Here is a 19,359-nt window from a genome sequence, read left to right as displayed (position 1 = left end):
TAATTATATTCATTATTATTTCTTTTCATGCTCATCAGTGAGAGACAGAAAGAGAGAGAAAGTGAGTAAACAAGACACCAGGTCTGGGACTCAAACCATGGTTGGCCATGTGGGAGTCCAGGACCTTAACCACTATGCCACCTGCTGGCCCCAGCTAAATGTGTTTTATAAAGACTAAAACTTACTGATGACCATCTTCCCCCTTATACTTGCAGACTTGCAGTAATATTATATGTTTTGCAATTGTAATGTTAACTTATAAAAAGTGGCTTTAGATGTATTCATCCGCCTATTTCCCCTCTCACTGCCATTATTTATTCACACAATGACTGTTTTCCTTCACTCAAACTCAGTGGACAGAGGAAGGGAGACTGAGATAGCATCATTTTCTTAAACTCTGAGTAAAATGTGTTCTTACACTTTCACTCTGTCAGGTCTATTTGCAGCTAAGCACTGATTCCTATCTTTCTGTAAATAATTTTTTATTTTATTTTATTTATTGTTATTTATTTATTTTGGAGAGGCTTTTGTTATAGGGTACATGTGCTCGCCAGAAAGACAGAGAGAGACAAAAACACAGAAAGAAATCACCCCCTAATGGGGATGACCATGCTGTAATTCCTTCTCCTCCATTCATCTTTCTCAGGATCTTGGGCATGCATGCACATGTGTCTGTTTAAGCCACCAGTCTGGGACTCGAACTGCAGTCAACTATATGGAAGTCCAGTGACATAGCCATTACACCAATTGCTGGCCCCGTTGTTGTTATTCTTTTAAGAGAGATTTCTTCTATAAGGCATGTGCACTCACCAGAGAGACAGAGACAGAGGGACAGAAAGTGAGAAATCACCCCCCTCTCCCCGCCGGAGGGATGGCCATGCTGCAATCCCTTCTCCTCCATTCTCCTCTCCAAATTTTGGGCAGGCACGCACATGCACCTGCCATGAGTTTTAAGTCACCAGGTCCGGGACTCAAACTGCGGTTGACTACGGTGGGAGCCCAGTGATGTAACCATTACACTATCTGCTGGTCTCTATTATTGCTAATTTTTAATTTGCTATAGAGCTTGTGCACTCAGTGAGAGAGAGAGGGAGAGAGAGAGAGAGAGAAAGTGAGAATGGAAGCTGCCAAGTTTGGGACTTGAACCATGGTCAGCCATGTGGGAGCTCTTTGCCTCAACCACCACACTACCTGCTGGATCTGACAGCTATCTTTTTTATTTTAGTGGCTAGTACTCCTAGGGATAAATTAGAGTAGTTCTTTGGGGACTATACAGAGAATATTTTTAGAAAAGTGAGACATGGTGGGGAATTAAGAAGGAAGGAAGGAGATCCATGGGGATGGAGACCTAGTGCGTCACATGCACAGTGAGTTCACCAGAAACGAGGTTGAGCTCCGTCATGGGTGAGTGTGGGAGGACTGAAGTCGATCATCACCTTCAGTGTGCGGACCCAGCTCTGTGAGCTGTGGGGAAATGCTAATTCCCACGCCCTGCTCTAAAGATTATGATGAAATTAGTATAGAGTAGAGTCTTGAAATCTGCATGTATAAAAATTGTCCCAGGAAATACTTTTACAGATGGTGTGGGGCCAGACTTTGAGCAACTATGGTTTAGGATGTTTAGGGAGAAGGAAGGAAGGGAGATATTTGAGTCGAAAGTAAAATGATACATAAAGCAAGGATGCTGGCATGCTTGTGTCTTCTGGGGGGATGTTGATCGATGATCAGGGTAGTCATAATGAGGCAGAAATTGTCTTCTGAGCACAATGGAGGGTTGAGGTTCAGAGAGGGCTGTAGAACTGTGGAAATCGGAGGGATGATGACAAAAAGAGAATGTTAGAGTAAACTGAAAATGAGCAAGTGTGGAAGAGGTCCAGAGGTCTCCCTCCCTCCCTGATTTAAGAAGCCAGGTCAAGGCTGAGGTCCTCGTTCAGCAAAACCAATCCCATGTAATGACCACGGTGGCCATTCATGCAGAGGACGTCATGGCTCTGCAGAGATAAAGGCGCGTTTTCTTTCCATAGATCATTAACAACACCCAATTTCTCCTAAGTGACTAGTCGTAAAAGGAGCAAAGCATGATCTAGAAGACTGAAAAACACTAGGAAAACCCCATCACCTCAAGCCATGGAGAAAATAGATCTCCCTTCTTCCTTGCCCTTAATTTGGTTTAAGTTTGTTTTGTGAGATGGAGAACAAGCACTTTTCAAAAGCGTTTTGAAGGAGGGATAAGAATTACCCTCTTTCTATACATTAGATCCTAAAATACCCATTGAAACTACTTCCGTCCATCCCAGTTGTCCCAGTGGCACAGGAGGAATTCCTAAGAAAAGAAGAGTTTTCTGGTATGTGATAAACAGCAATTTCCTGAGGCTTTCATTGTCAGATAAAGCTTCTTCCAATTAAATGGAGCAAAAGAACAAATGGTTGGCAGAATTCTTTTAAAGAATAGATTCTTTCTGTTTGAAAATCGCCAGCAAGTAAACTCTGTGTCTGCTGTGACGAGTCACGAGTCCAGCAAGGGGACAAACAATAAGCTCAGAGGTACCAGGTGAAGCCAACATCCCTGGGCTGTCAGAGATTCCAGACTATGGCTCTTGCTGCAAAGATATATCTTCAATTACCAACCAGGCCTGAGTAGAAAAGAAAATCCAATTTAATGTAACTCCTCACAGTGGAAGTGACCTTTGGTCTCCAACTTCAAAGAAATCTTTGAAAGTTGCTTTAAAAAGAATAATTAAAAGAACAGAAGATCAATAGCACTCACACAAACAATACAGGGCAGAGTTTAATAACTCTGGGATAGCTAGTGCACCCTATACTACTGGAAGAGAGAATACCGTCAAATGTTGAGGTAGAGAAGGATTTAAAGGCCATAAAGCCTGAAGGTCTCCCTGGTCAATTAAGTGATTGCTCCAGTTTTCCACTTCTATAATTTATAATTGATTATTCTCATTAATGAAGAACATTTCTAACATGAAGATATTTTATTTGTAAATTGGCTGGAATACAACCATATTCAGGGATAAAGGATTTCCTGGGTGGCAACAGTGGAGTTCATCATGAAATGAATGCCTGAAAAGAGAGGAGACATCTCGGCCTCCCCCAGTACCTGGTGAAACAACGGATGATCATATCCAAGGAATGAGATTATTGGACTCTTTCTCTGCCTGCTTTCCACAAATCCTTCACATCGGACTCACTGTTTCCTGTCATAGTTCATACGAACACCCTATCAAAAATAAAAAGTTCATTCTTGACGTCTTGGGTATCCTTTTACTGTTTGCTCACCTCTGAAATGGAGTTGTGCTTTCCATAAACATGGAGTGGAGAAGTTCAGACAAAGGGTACCAGGTATGAGTCATAGAAATATAGTATGTTGGGACCAGCAGTTGGTGTAATGGTTGGGTCACTGGACTCCCATGAAGTCAACTGCAGTTTGAGACCCGGACCTGCCTCTTGGCATAAAACTCACATCAGGCACGTGTGCGTGCGTGCCCAAAATCCCAAGAACAGAATGGAGGAGAGGGGATAGTGATGTGGCCATTCCTCCTGAGGAGAGTGATTTCTCACTCTTTGTCTCACTGGTGAGTGAGCACATGCACCCTATAGCAAAAGTATCTCTATTAAAAAATAAAAGAAAGAAAGAAAGAGAAAGAAGGAAAGAAATGCAGTATGTTAAATTTTAAAGGCAACAGCAATATTTAGCGTAGGATTGTTTTCAGGGACCTGGCTGACAACATGGTGGAGTGAAGATCGCCTGAGTAGTGCAATAAAGCGTTGGGGCCTGTGGCAATGAGAAAGTGTATGTGCTTCTGAAATTCCTAGACATCAGTACTTCCACAATGCGCAAAGCCAAGTAAACATGTTTTCTTACCAAATTCAGCTCCTGTTGGGCTCTTGATTTAGGCCTTCCTGTATTTTTGCAGCAGTGTTCCCAAGCTGAGGACATTAGAATTTGTCATCTGGAGTCACACAATTACCTACCTCTCAACCTCAGACCAAGGTAGGGGAAAGCCTTGTTGACAAGCTAGGATTTATAGGCCATAGAAAACTTCTTAAATATTTTAAGCATGTGACTCCTTTGGTAAAAGCTGTATTTTGGGAAGGTGCTATGACAACTTGTGTTATTGACATTGGAGGAGAAATATTGCAGGCAGGGAGACCCCAGAGAAAGCAGTTATAATTTAGGTAGGACACGAGGATCTGGACTTTGAAAAGAAGGGGCAGATTCAAAAGAAAATAGCTGACGTTATGAGATGGCCAATTGAGTTGAGAGACAAAAGAGAAGGAAAATCAGGAGTGACTTCATAATCCCCAAAGACAGAATTATAATATATGGCTGTCAAAGTTATCCTGCTAATGGATTTCCTTACTTGTTTGGTCCCGGTATAATGTATGTAAGGTCGAAAGTTCATTTTACATGCTGACTTTATTAATAGAACTAACCTTTTTTTTCTTTTTCTAATTTTCATAGGGCATGAGTGTTCGAGAGAGAGAGAGAGAGAAAGAGAGAGCATCCCCCAATGGGGCAGAGTCATGTTGCAATCCCCTTTCCTCCATTTCTCTATCCTCTCTTCTAACACCCATGCACATGTATCCAGCGTGTTTTTTAAGTCACCAGGACCAGCATTCAAAATGTGGTCAGCCATGTGGCATCCAGCTCCCCACGCATAGCCCATAACCACTGTCCTGTGGGCTAGTCCTCCTCACTCCCTTGATTAACTAGAAAATCATCAAATTCTCCTTTAACCTCAAAGTGTGTGTGCCCAGAACTTAATCTAATAAAAATATACAAATCTTGGGGTCAGCACGTGGCATGGTGATGAAGGCACTGAACTCCCACATAGCTGACCATAGTTCAAGTCGGCTTGGAGGCTTGAAATCGCACTAGACACGTATGCATGCATACCCAAAATCTTGAGAGGAGAATGGAGGAGAAGGGATTATGGTGTGGCCATCGCTGGTGGGTGATTTCTCACTCTGCCTCTCATTGTCTCGCTTCCTCTCTTGTGAGCTCATGCATTCTATGGTATCTTTGAAAAAAAATACGTACCTTGTATATTTTAACTATGACATTTCTCTTAATAATGTGTTTCATATTAAAATTGTATTTTAAAAAAGCTATTGAAAATTTCACTAAATTGAACTCTCACTCATCTACAGAAACCTAGAAACACAATTAAAATTTAAATAGTCTATAATCTTATTTTTTTTCTGATAACTATAGCCATTTTCCTGCAAAACTTCTTACAAAACAAGACAAATTTTAAAAATAATAGAGTTGCCTATTTATCTGGCATTTCCTCTTTCTTATAGAACTCTTCTCATGAAGGAAGCCTTAAACAGTACTCCTATCACAAACAACCAGAAAGCTTCCTGAGGCATGGGGGGAAATGGAAAAAAAAAAAAGGTTTCAATATCCAATCATTATTTTGATTAATTTATTATTGTCATATCTATGAATCTGGGTTAATGTTTTCAAATCAGAAGATTAACTCTATTTCATTGGGAAGATATAACAGGAAAGTTATTTGACAAATTAAAAAACATTTCCCACGATTAGAATGCAGTACAAGTGACCATGTCGAGCTGTGGTAGACAGGGAGTGGGTTAAATCCCTTTTTCTCATTGCTCACACCGTCTGGGCATCAATCATGCTTTCTTCAATCAGAACGTCTAGTAGAAGCTTCACAGAACTGGCCAACTGTCAAGTGAAGATGTCATTGCTGTCCCCAGGGACCTACTTACCTGGCCTTGCTTTGTGGTTTTGCCTAGGACCCTCTGAAGAGGAGTTACTCTTCAGGCAGGAGGAGAGCGCCTTACCTCCAAGGAAAAGAGTCCTTGAGAAAAGCCAATGGGAAACGTGGCTCCGAGAGAACTGGGAGGACTGCATGGTGAGGAGGTGGAGAGGGAAAAAAGACTATTTTCCTCATTGATTCAAGTATGGCACCTTTTTAATTTTTAAGGACTTACCAACATAAATGTCAAAACTTTAAGCGTATTTTCAGAGCTTTTTCTAAAACACATGGTGATTGGGCTTCTCCATCTTTTTCCCTGCTTTGCTTCATCATAGCATGTTACTTATTTCTAACATTTTATTATATTTATTTTATTTTATATTTCATTAGGTTTTGTTATAAAGTATGTGTGTTTATGAGGGGGGGAGAGGAGAGAGAGAGAGAAAGGAAAATCCCTCCCTTGGGGGGAGATGGCCATGCTGCAATTCCTTCTCCAGTTTCTTCTCAGGATTTGGGGCACACAAGCACACGCACTTGGGATGATTTTCAAGCTGCTGGGTCTGGGACTCAACCTGCAGTCAACCATGTGGGGGTCCAGTGCCTTAACCAGCACCTGCCGGCCCCTTCTTAACCTTTATTTTATCCAGACATTGATGAGCTTGGAAAAAAGTTTAAAATAGTTGAGAATGAAATTGTTACTTGTGATAAAAAAAAATGTCCAGTATTAGACAATAAACTCTACCAAGGAGTTTACGATGTGATCTGGAATTCCTTGAATAATAAATGCATCAACCCAAAAGTTCTGATGAGCTGAGGCAGCCAGCCTGGTCTGAACAGAGCTACCCCAGGACGAATCCGAATTTTCAGCAGTGAAAAGGGAATGAGCTGTGATTTCTTGGTGCTCAGAATCACTCAGCAGACTGACCTAGCATTGAAACACCTCTGCAGTGAATGAGCCTGACCACTACAGAGGCTTGGCACTGTGACTACGCAGGGCTTCTAACTCCTGCTGGATCAAGTCACCTTTAGGCAGAAGACAACAGATTTACCAGGGAAAGCAAGTGTTTGTCAGAATGAAAGAGTAAAACATAACTTTTTCACAACAGAGTGAGATGCCAATATTTCTGTTTTTTGAAGTGATCAAATTATACTGAAAGTTTTCAAATAAATTTTAAATTATTTAGGTATAAGAATGGATACATTCTATTCCCCCAAATTTAAGTAATTACACTTATTGATTTGTTTATTTAAAAACTTCAGATAGCACGCCTCGGGCTTTGTCTTCCATTCTCAGGACTCTCCTTAGAGGTAAACATTTTGATGTATACATGCACTCATTTTTTATAGCTGAAATTTAAACCCTGGATCCACTGTAAAGGCCAAGGGGACTCGCCTAATAAACTATCTTAAGAAACTTAGTTGGCCTTTTGAGAACTATACCGTAAGAAAATGGCTAAATAAAATTTAACGTATCACAGAAAATGGAGAAGTAGTTGTTAATTAAAAAGAAAAAAAAGACATTGAGGAGGTGACATTTAATATACATATATGATTGTTTTATCATTTCTTAAGATTTATTTCTAAATAAAGATCTTTCATAATCTGGAATTTGGACCGTTAAGTCATAAAATGTCTAAAAATATCAAGAGTTTACAATTTTTTGAAGATATAGATATTTACATTACCTTAAAGATGGTAAATTATTTTACTTCAAAGTTTTAAAAGGAGAGTTGGCATCCTATGCAACAGTTTTAATTGACCAAAATAGATGAAAAAATATAGAAATAAAGAAGTTCGGTCAACTTTCAGGAATAGAGTTTACAACAGTAACGCTATCACCAGTAGTAGTTTTAATTTCCTTTATAGAAAACCTGACTGATGATAAAAGTAGAAATAAAATATCCACTTTTTAAAAAAATGCCAAGTTATTTTTTTTTATTGCCAAAGAGTATGTGTTCTTACCAGAGAGATATAAAGAGACAGAGAAAGATAGAGAAAGAGGGAGAAGGCACTCCCCCCACTAAGTTTTGGGGTACACAGACATGCATGCCCAGTGTCTGTTTCAAGATTCTGGGCTGAGTTTCCAACCATGTGGTCTATATGGGATCTGACTCCCTTAACTACTAGACCATGGGCAGTCTAAACTAACCAAGGATACATACCTAGTTAGTGGTGCCTGGGTCCCACAGGGTTAACTATTATTCAACTCTCAGCTCAAGAGGCTTTAAAGCTATGCTGAGCGTGTGTGCATGTGTGCCCCGAATCCCGAGTGAATGAAGAGTTGGAAGAGAATGTACCGTGGCATGACCATGTTCCACTGGGGGACGCTCTCTCCCTCTCCTTCTCATTCTCTCTCTCTTTCTCTGTTGCTTTCTGGCTAGTATCTGTGCCCTCTGGCAAATATAAAGAAAAAAAAGTCATAGTGTTCATCTTTTAAATGGTGCTATCTTAGGGCCAACAGCTGGTGTAGTGATCAAAGCACTGGATTCCCATATGGTGGATCTGGGTTTGAGTCCCAGACCCAGAAGCCTGAAAATCATTCCAGGCATGTGTGTGTGGGTGCCCAAAATCCCAGGAGAAGAATGGAGGAGAAGGGACTGTGGTGTGGCCAGCCTCCATGGGGGATGATTTCTCACTTTCTTTCTCACTGTGTGGTCTATATGGGATCTGACTCCCTTAACTACTAGACCATGGGCAGTCTAAACTAACCAAGGATACATACCTAGTTAGTGGTGCCTGGGTCCCACAGGGTTAACTATTATTCAACTCTCAGCTCAAGAGGCTTTAAAGCTATGCTGAGCGTGTGTGCATGTGTGCCCCGAATCCCGAGTGAATGAAGAGTTGGAAGAGAATGTACCGTGGCATGACCATGTTCCACTGGGGGACGCTCTCTCCCTCTCCTTCTCATTCTCTCTCTCTTTCTCTGTTGCTTTCTGGCTAGTATCTGTGCCCTCTGGCAAATATAAAGAAAAAAAAGTCATAGTGTTCATCTTTTAAATGGTGCTATCTTAGGGCCAACAGCTGGTGTAGTGATCAAAGCACTGGATTCCCATATGGTGGATCTGGGTTTGAGTCCCAGACCCAGAAGCCTGAAAATCATTCCAGGCATGTGTGTGTGGGTGCCCAAAATCCCAGGAGAAGAATGGAGGAGAAGGGACTGTGGTGTGGCCAGCCTCCATGGGGGATGATTTCTCACTTTCTTTCTCACTGTCTCTCTGTCTCTCTCCAGCGAGCGCACATGCTCTAGGCAAAAACCTTAAAAAAAAATAAATAATGGTGCTGTCTTACTCTGAAGTTCTCATAAATATGATATCTGAGTGTTTCCAAGGAGGCTAATTATAACTGTTGATTTAAACCAGTAATTCTCAAACAAAAGTTTATCCTCTTTTCTCTGCACCCCTAGAGAATTTCAGGATCTATTTAAAGATCCTGTCTTCTCAGCCCCATTCTGCAAACCACGTAAGCCACTCACTGGGTCTAATCAAGAGCTTCACCCTCCCCGCCCTTGAGAATTGCTGCAACATAATTCTGAGTGTTCGAATGTATGAGTATTGCGGAAGAGAAAAAACATTGGGGAGGACTGAGAAGTATTGGTGAGAAAAATATACACATGTTTCACTGACGATTCCTTCCAATAGTTGATAAGGAACTTACTGTTTCTTTTTGTTTTTCTTTCAGAATTTGAACATTTCGTTTCAAGATTTGGGGGACCCTTATCAAATTGACAATTTTAACAGGATTCTTAGGAGACTAATTCGAGTCGAAACCCTCTGGTTAGTGGATAATTCACTGGTGGATTTAAGTGCCATAAGATTGCCGAGGTACTTGTTCTCAGTCATGCTTAGTTGTATCTCTGCTGCTTGAATCCATGGGCCATTAATGAATGAATCATTAGTTACATTTTTCTAATACACATCGACATACACGTATATCAAGAATGATGTAGCGGCCCCAAATGTCTATAGCATACATTTTTTTTCTTTTCTTTTTTTTTTTTTCTAGAGAGGATTTTCTACTCACAGTACCTTTCCTCACCTGGTCAGGTCTTAAAGGTGAGACCTTGTGCTAAGTTGGCATGTACGGCAAGACAAAAGTTAAAAAAAAAAAAAAAAGTATGTGTCAAGATGATACACTTTTAAAAAAAAACCTATTCTTTCCAAATTAATATTTTTATTACCAGTTTTCAGGGAAGTAATTGTAGCCATGGAACCACAGGAGCAGAAGAGCTCGCTATTTTCTTTGTGTTATAAACTGGAAAATGCAATCGCATTACATATAATTTATAGTTCTTAACATAGCAATTTTTAGTAACTCATATTTATTCACCATTTATGGTAAAAGACTCCACAAGGTAGTTGATAGGAGTCTTGGCTTAAGCATTACATTCTAATACAGGTGTGGAGGCTGGTGATCAGATTAGTGGAAAAAAAAAGTCCTGCATGTTAAAAAAATTATTATGGACACTTTGGTCTCTACGACACCCAGCTTCTTTAGTTGTCAAAGAGAATCTGCTCCTTGCTCAGAGAATCCTTGTTGCAGAGAGCTGCTACCTGCTTGGCCGGAAAGAATGGGTAGCAGGAGTGAGCTTTGGTAGCAAGGAAAGGGGCAGACAGAAGTCAGGAATGGATTAGGAGACCAAAGGAAACAGCATCCACAGAAAGGAAGGGTGAAGTCTGGAGCAGTGAAGCACTCCGAGCTGCACTGACAGGCCGCAGAAAGAGACCCTCACAGCTGCACTTGAGAGGGGGCCCGTCAGCAGACAGAGGCCGGGCCTCTGTGCCCTGTCTGGGCATCTCTGCCTTAAGTCATTTCAAAGCCCCTTTGAAACTTGAAACATCTTTGCATAGTGCTTCGATTTCCTCTGCTCTTTTTAAAGAACTAGCTTAAACATACCTAAATACAAAGTTTTAAAAGAAACTTTAATTCACTACCACACATTGAAGTTGTTGGTTTATTCAGTACCTTTTTTGTTTTTTTGACTAGACTTTCTTCAAGATAATGGGGATGCAATAACAAGTCATTAGTTATGTGTTTCTAATACACATCTACCTAAACATACTTCAGAAATGATCTAGTGGCCACAAATGTCTATAGCATACTTTCTTTTTTTCAAAACATTTTTGCTATAGGCCACTTGTGCTCACTGGAGAGACAGAGAGACAGAAAGTGAGAAATTACCCTTTAGGGGGATGGCCATGCTGCAATCCTTTCCCCTCCACTCTTCTCTCAGGATTTTGGGCACACATGCACACAAGCCTGATGTGAGCTTTAAGTCACCAAGTCCAGGACTCAAACTACAGTCCACTACGTGGGAGTCCAGCAACGTAGCCAGTATGCCATCTGTTGATCCCTATCTATAGCATACTTTAGGAGCATTAAAACTAGAAGATTATTTACTTTGATCATTTGAACTTGTCTTGATCCAGATCAAGACAACTTTCAAATCTTTACTATTTTATAAAAAGAAAGAACAAAATCTCTTAAAAAAATAAGCTGACTTAGTTTCAGTGTTTACTAGATGCATTCTCTTGGCCATTCTCTTCAGCCTTTCTTGTTTTTATATGAGGGCACTTCAGACCATTTATGGAACATGGGACTCTTGTATGAGTCTCAGTGTAAAAATCTGGGAAATTCATAAAGTGTTTTTATAATGTATATCTTCCATGAACTGTTTGAACACCTCTTGTGTAACAGAAAATCATAGAACTGTAACTCAAACTTTACAACTGTCAAATTGATATATTAAGGGGAAAAATTATTTTTTATGGCCAAAGGGTGCATCCACTCAGCAGAGAGCGAGAAAGGAAGCCAGCACCCTGCAGAGGACTGTGGCCATAACACAATCCTTTCTCCATTTCTCCATCCTGTTGGGATTTTTTTTTTTCATTTGTCAAAGAATGTGAACTCACTGGAGAGAGACAGAGAGGAGACAGCTGGAAAGTGAGAAAGCACTTCCACCCTTACACACACACACACACACACACACACACACACACACACTGGGGGATGGCATGGCCAGGCCACAATCAGTTCCTTCTCCTTCATGCTTCCCTCCTCTCAGGGATTTGGACAAATGTGTACACGCACTCAACATGTATGTCAGGCTATGGAGATGAGATTCAAACCATGGTGGGCCATATGGGGTTTGGCTTCCTTAACAAAGAAGGGCACCCCAAGGAAAAAAATGATTTGCTGCCTCCTTCCCTTTCCCACAGAGCAAGTTGCATCTCTGCCCTCTTGGTGTCCCCTCCTCCTACCAGTCTGCTGCCTGGGGCACTCTGATCCCGGTGACTCTGGATATACATTGAAAAGCAAATGAGGAGAGAACAGATTTCAGAGGAGAATGGAAAGAAGGGAAAAGAGCAGCAAGAGCTTGGCTGGGTTTTTCACGTAGAAATTGTCATAGTACTGAAGTGCTCCTCAAGATGGTGGTATGTGGTGAACCGCAAAAGTCAGAAGTTACCAAAGATACGATGGGGACAGTGTAAGGTAGACATATGGAGAGGAGCTGGGAGAAAAGAAGGAAAATAAAAATAAATGATATAAAATAACTAGAGTGAGTACTGGCAAAAAATAGATAGATAGATAGATAGATAGATAGATAGATAGATAGATAGATAGATAGATAAATAAATAAATAAATAAATAAAATAAAGTAATGAGGACTGGCTTCCTAGTGCTGAAGTAACAGGCTACTCAAGAGAAGCCAGAACCCACTTGGCAACCAAGGTTCTAACACCTGGCCTGGTCAGCCTGAGACACGCCAGGCACAAACACAAGTGTCCAAAATCCAGTAGGATGAAGTCCTGGAGGAAGGGGATTGTCATGACCAGACTCTGTGGAGGGTACACCTCTCTCTCTCTCTCTCTCTCTCTCTCTCCCTCCCCCTCTCTCTCTCTCCCTCCCCACCTTACTCATTTGCTCTTACGTGTGTGCACATGTATCCTATCATGAATAAAGAGAAAAAAAGTTTGTAAGAAATTACAGTGAAACCTGGGTAGGTGCAATTGATTGTGTTTTCCTAAGGCTATTGTACTGCAGTTCTCTATGAGAATGGCGCCATATTTACTGTGGATGGTTATTTACCAAGAGTCTTTGTGGGAGTCCAAGGGATGTAAGATCAGTACTTTTGTTTTTCTCACGGTATTAAATACCAAGTTACGGGGCTGACAGGTGGCATGGTAGTTGAGAGTGGTGAACTCCCACATGACCAACTATGGTTCAAGTCCCAGACCTGGTAGCTTATTTTCTCACTTTCCCTCTCTCACTCTTTCTTTCTCTCACTCTGTCCCTCTCTGATCAAAAAATAGAATAAATAAATAAATAAAGTTAAATAAAATAATTCTTTTTTTCATAATTCTTTTATTTATTTATTTTTTTTTTTCATTTCATTTTCTTCCATACATTCAATCACATTATTATTTGTCTTACAAAATGGATATTTAAACAGGTGAACATTTCTCCCTAGTACTGTTGATAAAACTACGAAATATCTTCAACAGATAATACCACACCTCTTTGTGCCATTAATGCTTTGCCTCTCTGTCTCCCCCCCAAATGTCCTTCCTCAGACCCTCCTCTTTCACACACACTATATCTGGTATTTACATCTATATACTGCGTTTCTATGACCTTTAAACAATTAGTTTCAGTCATAGAGTGCAGACACTCGGTATATATTAAGTGGGGACATACAATGCCTCTCCTTCATAGCATGGCTTGCTTCATTCAGCAGTAAGTCTTCCATATTCCCCCCTCCAGCACTTATCATTTTTTGTTTTTTTTAATCTTAGACATTCTGACTGGGTTAGGTGATATCTCATTGTTGTTTTGATCTGCATTTCTCTTATAATGAGGGATGTTGAGCATTTTTTCATATGCCTTTTAGCTATTCGTATGTCATCTTTAGAGAGTGGTTTTTTCAACTCATTCTCCCATCTTTTAATAGGATTGATTGTTTTTCTCCGGAACAGCTGCTTGAGTTCCGTGTGAATTCTGGTTATGAGTCCCTTATCTGACGCATAGTTTACAAAAATATTTTCCCATTCTGAGGGTTGTCTATTCACACTAATCACTGTGTCTTTTGCCATGCAGAAACTTCTTAGTCTGATGTAATCCCACTTGTCTATTTCGGGGATTATTGACTGTGCATTCAAAAAAAGTTTGTAAGAAATTACAGTGAAACCTGGGTAGGTGCAATTGATTGTGTTTTCCTAAGGCTGTTGTACTGCAGTTCTCTCTGAGAATGGCGCCATATTTACTGTGGATGGTTATTTACCAAGAGTCTTTGCAGGAGTCCAAGGGATGTAAGATCAGTACTTGTGTTTTTCTCACAGTATTAAATACCAAGTTACGGGGCTGGCAGGTGGCATGGTAGTGGAGAGCGGTGAACTCCCACATGACCAACTATGGTTCAAGTCCCAGACCTGGCAGCTTGCTTTCTCACTTTCCTTCTCTCTCTCTTTCTTTCTCTCACTCTGTCCCTCTCTGAACAAAAAATAGAATAAATAAATAAATAAAGTTAAATAAAATAATTCTTTAAAAAAAAACAAGTTATACATAAAAGATTTTTTTCTTTAGGCAAGGTGTCAGTTGTAGATTTTGAATTATTTTCTCTTTTTGCCCAGTCTTGTATAATTATGTTTTAAGGCAAAAATACTGAGAAACATCTCTTAGGAAAATATATTGAACTAAAATGCCTAACACACTTTGTCTCCTAAATATATTTTCTAGATTTCTTTTATAGAAGAAAAAAAACCCTTTTCCTGACTTATAGTGCTATTTTCCTCAATATATCTTTTTTTTTTTTTTTTGGAGAGGTTTTCACTATAGGGCACGTGCACTTGCCAGACAGACAGAGAGACACATAGACACAGAAAGCGAGAAATCACCCCACAGGGGGGATGGTCACGCTGCAATCCCTTCTCTTCCATACTCCTCTTGGGATCTTGGGCACGCACGCACATGAGCCCAGCATGAGTTTTAAGCCACCAGGTCCGGGACGCAAACAGCAGTCAACTAGTGGGAGTCCAGCGACATAGCCATTATGCTAACTGCTGGTTCCTTCATTTTTTTTTAAGTACAGGAAAGTTAAAAGAAAATAATAATAATAATAATCTCACTACTCAGAGACAACATTCTCTACAAGTTGTTGTGTGTCTTTGTATATGCATTTACACTGCTGAGACTGCATTCGGCTATTTACTCTCATTAAGGACAGCTCAAAAACTTACTATGGCCCAAATACGTGCCAGGGACATTGGAAAAGATAACAGATCGCTGTATTCAACAAGCTTATGGTCTTGTGTATTCTGCTTATTTTCTCCTAACATGCTAAAATAAACATTTCTCTCTCTCTTTCTCCCTCTCTTTTTCCACAAAAAAAAAAAAAAATGTAGAAAACATCACGGTCACCCTCTTGAGAGTGTTTATGATTTAGGTGAGGCATTGCTGGCCCTATGTAAGATCTGGTAGTTAACCATCCCCTTCAAATGACAATTAACAAGATCCTTATATTTTTAATCCAGCTGCAGAATTTTAAATATGGACAAAAACCACCTCACATCTTTCAAACAATTGCCAAAGGTACCTCAGATACAACATTTATCCTTGGCTGAAAACCACATTGAGACGCTGGCCGGGCTCTCCAGTCTACGGTGCACTCCGTTAGAATCCCTTACACTCAAGAGGAACCCCTGTGAGTTTCACCAAAATTACAGGAAACGGTAAGGCCCCAAATGCTTGAAGTTACCATTTGCACTCTATTTACTTTTAACCACATTTTAAAATATTATTCCTCTCTTACTTAAATTCATTCAGCAAATATTTGTAACTTCTACTATTGGTCATGGAAAAAGTCATGATGTATTTTTCTACGTAAAACTGCATCATGACTTTTCCGATGACCCAACATTTATTGAACACTTCAAGGTTCTATTTTCAGCTAAAGAACTTTAAAATTGGTGCTGGTGGGTAGTATGGTGGTGAACAGTGCTGGATTCCCACATGACTGAGAGCAGTTCGAGTCCCATACCTGGCGGCTTGCTTTCTCTTTTTTTTCTCTCACTCTTTGTCCCTTTCTCTCTGGTCAAATTTTAAAAATAATAATAACAAATGAAATTAAATAAACAAATGAATAGTCATTCAAGAAAAAAGGACTTTAAGACAATCTTTTGGTGTCTTTCATTTCATCTTTAATGCAGTCTTTTCTCTTGGGTAATTGATGATTGATGTTCAGATGTCAGACTTCTCTTGTAATATGGCTTTCCATACACAAAAATGTTTCAGTTTAGACTTTTAAATTCTCTACACTTTCTCTCACATGTTTAGTAGATATTGTGTCTCTAAAAAAATTTCTAAATATAGATTCCTATCAAGTTCTATGTGACAATCTTTTAAATGGTTTATTTTCTGGTTCTATTTTCACTCCTTCGGGCCATAAGGGCATCGTTAAGTGAATACAAAGAAGAAATCGATTCAATCTACTCTTGAGTTGAAAGAGCTCAAAGCCTGCCAAGAAGAAAGCATTTTTATTACTTTGTCACTATTGGAAATGTTCCTACTGCTAATAGTGGAATCCAAACAACCTTGGAGTGGGCACCACATGACATACCCACCTATTTATCTCCACCTAATTCCCAGCACACTGTGTTCCCCCCACATAACCACGGGTCGCCTCACCTCGCAGCTGAATGTGTTATTCAAAGGCTTAGATCATCTCCAGGCTCCCTTCCTATTTTATGATTATATTCCCTCATTTATATTCAATTTCAATGAAAGACATAGTTCTCACTGTCTTCCTTTCTCATCTTGCCATGTTTCCATGACAGCAGCTATATTCCAGAGATGTATATAACGTTGGACCCTTTACCTCCTGATGTACGATGAAAAACTGTCAAAATAAAAATTCTAATCTCTGTGGTTACTACATAAATCTCATTACTGCAGTTGTCTCCCCTACGTCTGCAGTCTGAAAGCAAAATTTCGTGTTTACGATAATAAATTCTCAAATTGCTTTCATGTAACCGTGAAAATTAGCATCCCAGTTGCTTTTAATATTGAACTAATATTTAACCGTAATAATTTTTTGAAGTTTAAAAGTATCCCTCCTGCAGTCATAAGAGTTTGAGATGGACATTGCAGCCTCATTCACAAGAAAGCACATTCCAAGTCATAAGAATAATTTAATACTATTACATTTAGTTGTGTTAATTTATGTGTGGGGTTTTATAAAGCTTTTGGTCCCGTATTAGTCACTTGCCTCTTTTCAAGGAAGGCCTTAAAACAATAGTATTAGGATTAATCGTCTAAAATCGAATATGCCCTAAGGTCTCACTATAATTCTGTCTTCAAAATTCATGATGTGGTTTAAAGTTATGTAGCAAAGAGAGCTATAATGAGATTCTTCTATTTTTCTAGTATTAACTCTTTTAGGTTAAGTCCAAAGTGAATGCATACTGACTTAATCACTAAAAAGCCAGATTATGTTACTTAGGTAGTGCAGGGTTACATTGAACAGAGAGTTGTAGTCATTTTAAAGAATGATGGAAGGTTTTAACCAACCATTCATGCTGAGAAACTAGGCTGATGTCCAAAGTTTGTCCAAATTTGGATTCAGTTACCCAGCCTAAACGCTATACTTTGAAGATTTGAATAGCATTCATTCTATCATTGGGTATCTTTGTCAAGGACTTGGACCAGACCTTGAATGACTTTTTTACACTATGCTCAGAATTATTTTAAGTATAAATTTTTCTGAATCTTTGTCACCTAGAATTGTGATGTTCCCTTCCTCCTTTGTTTCAGATCCTCCAATAAGAAGACAGCACGATTCAAAAGAGAAAAGACTTAATGATAGAGCTAATAGTGTAAGTCCCAGTAGGTAGAAGGTAGCCCCATTTCTTGGGACACTCATGGACAAACTTCTCTATCATTCTCCAGAAGTCTACGTGCTGCTATTTCATGAGTTTGACGTTTTAATGAAAGTGAGGTTGGGAGCTCCTGCCAGCTATGTCTGACCATGCAGGCCGTAAGACTTAGATTTTAATCTCTGCCCCGTCACCTACAGGCTTTATGATCTTGGATGAATTTCTTAAAATGGAGGACAAAAACCAACCGAACACAACTGTTGTAGAGGATTAATAGTAAAATATGTAGAAAGCACTTAGACCTAAGAAACTCATACAGTCAATGGGAACTTTCAAGGTGGTCAGCACCATCACTGACTTAGCAATCTGCTGTGAGGTTTCAGTATGCTCCATGCAGGAAAATAAGAATGCCATATGGCAGGAAAATAGGAATGCCATATGCCGTATGGCCTGAGTCCTCAGAATTCCCCGATCTAGACTAGCTGTCCATGTGAAAGAAACTGCAGCTTTGTAACACTGCTAGATGATCACTCTTTAAAAGGATTGATCGGGAGGATCTCTTTTTGAACTTGTTAGTGACCCTCTAAATTTGAAATGTGAGCTTCAAAAGAGCTCTCTGTCATGAGAAAATAACTCCACACGATTATTTTCCAGCTTCTCAACCAGAATTCTTCCTAAACTATCACTAAAACATGGCCTTGCTTTATTTTCTCTTTCAACTTTCAACTTGTTAATGAGCACATGTATCATGATCTCATTCTTTCTCTCGTAGTTAGCTGGCTAAATCCACTCATTGATTTTTTTTTTTCCTTAACTTTGTAAACCTTAGAATGAAATTCTTATAAACATAGATTGTATGTAGTCTTACCTCTCTGATCAATACTTATTATTTGCTAAAAGATCTTTTAGATTCCTAAGAAGCCAAGCTATGGCAGAATTATCAGCTCAATGAACATGGATGATATTTTACTTTATTTTACTTTAACTCACTGGAAAGACACAAATAAAAGAATAAAGGAATATCTACTCAGACTTCTTTAGTGCTAGGCACAGTCTGTTTATTTACAGAAGGTAAGTGAAGTAAAATGGTTTCGTTCAATATAGTTACTTTTTTTTTTTTTTTTAACTTTTGCTGTAGAGTGTTCTCCTGTTTGCCAAACTTAAAAATGCTGGATGGGATCTTGAAGCTACCAGAAGATTGTTCACCACCACAAACCAATATATTTTCAAAAATGTGTATTGTATCCTAATTCAATCTGCATATTAATAGAAAGAAAACAATTGTCGTTGCTGCTAAAACTAATAAACACAGAAAATGCATGATTAAATATTTCCATTTATTTATTTTTTGCCTCTTCATATCAGGACAGGAAAACATTTTCTGTAAAGAACTAGAAGGTAAATATTTCAGCTTTGGTGGGCCATATAGTCTGTCATGACTACCCAGCTCTGCCATTGAACTACAAAAGCAGCCACTGACATCTGTACAGAAACGGGTATGTCCATGTACCAATAAAGTTTTATTTACAATGACATGTGGCAGGGTGTCGTTGGCTGACCCCAGTTCTAAGTCTTAAGGTCATGCAGCTGATTACACTACTTTTCACTTCCACGCACTTTCCCTGGTAGGGATGTATGCGTTCCCTATTCCTTGAAGTCAGACATGTCAATGAACCTGCTTTGACTAGTGAAATATAAGCAGGTATGATATAGACCACTTGCAACAGAAATTTTGAAACAATTTTGTGCTT

General features: G+C 39.4%; 1 protein-coding gene across 2 annotated transcripts in view; it reads left to right on the top strand.

The window, feature by feature from the left end:
• The window catches only part of LOC102491855 (uncharacterized), a 32,061-nt gene extending 13,144 nt beyond the window's left edge, over window positions 1-18,917 (top strand). Inside the window, exons 4-8 of one of the 2 annotated variants that reach the window (XM_006150288.3) lie at window positions 5,779-5,897; window positions 9,420-9,562; window positions 15,269-15,466; window positions 17,547-17,608; window positions 18,747-18,917. In XM_006150288.3, the coding sequence (XP_006150350.1) occupies window positions 5,779-5,897; window positions 9,420-9,562; window positions 15,269-15,466; window positions 17,547-17,592 (506 nt within the window). In that variant the 3' untranslated portion in view covers window positions 17,593-17,608; window positions 18,747-18,917. The remainder of the gene's footprint in view (window positions 1-5,778; window positions 5,898-9,419; window positions 9,563-15,268; window positions 15,467-17,546; window positions 17,609-18,746) is intronic. The other variant, XM_014588501.2, reaches the window with a different exon arrangement.
• Window positions 18,918-19,359: the final 442 nt, after the last annotated feature.

Source organism: Tupaia chinensis, unplaced genomic scaffold (genome assembly GCF_000334495.1).
Source record: "Tupaia chinensis unplaced genomic scaffold, TupChi_1.0 Scaffold000281_1, whole genome shotgun sequence".
NCBI classification, from domain to species: Eukaryota; Metazoa; Chordata; class Mammalia; order Scandentia; family Tupaiidae; genus Tupaia; species Tupaia belangeri.
This window is presented reverse-complemented; position numbering and strand designations above follow the sequence as displayed.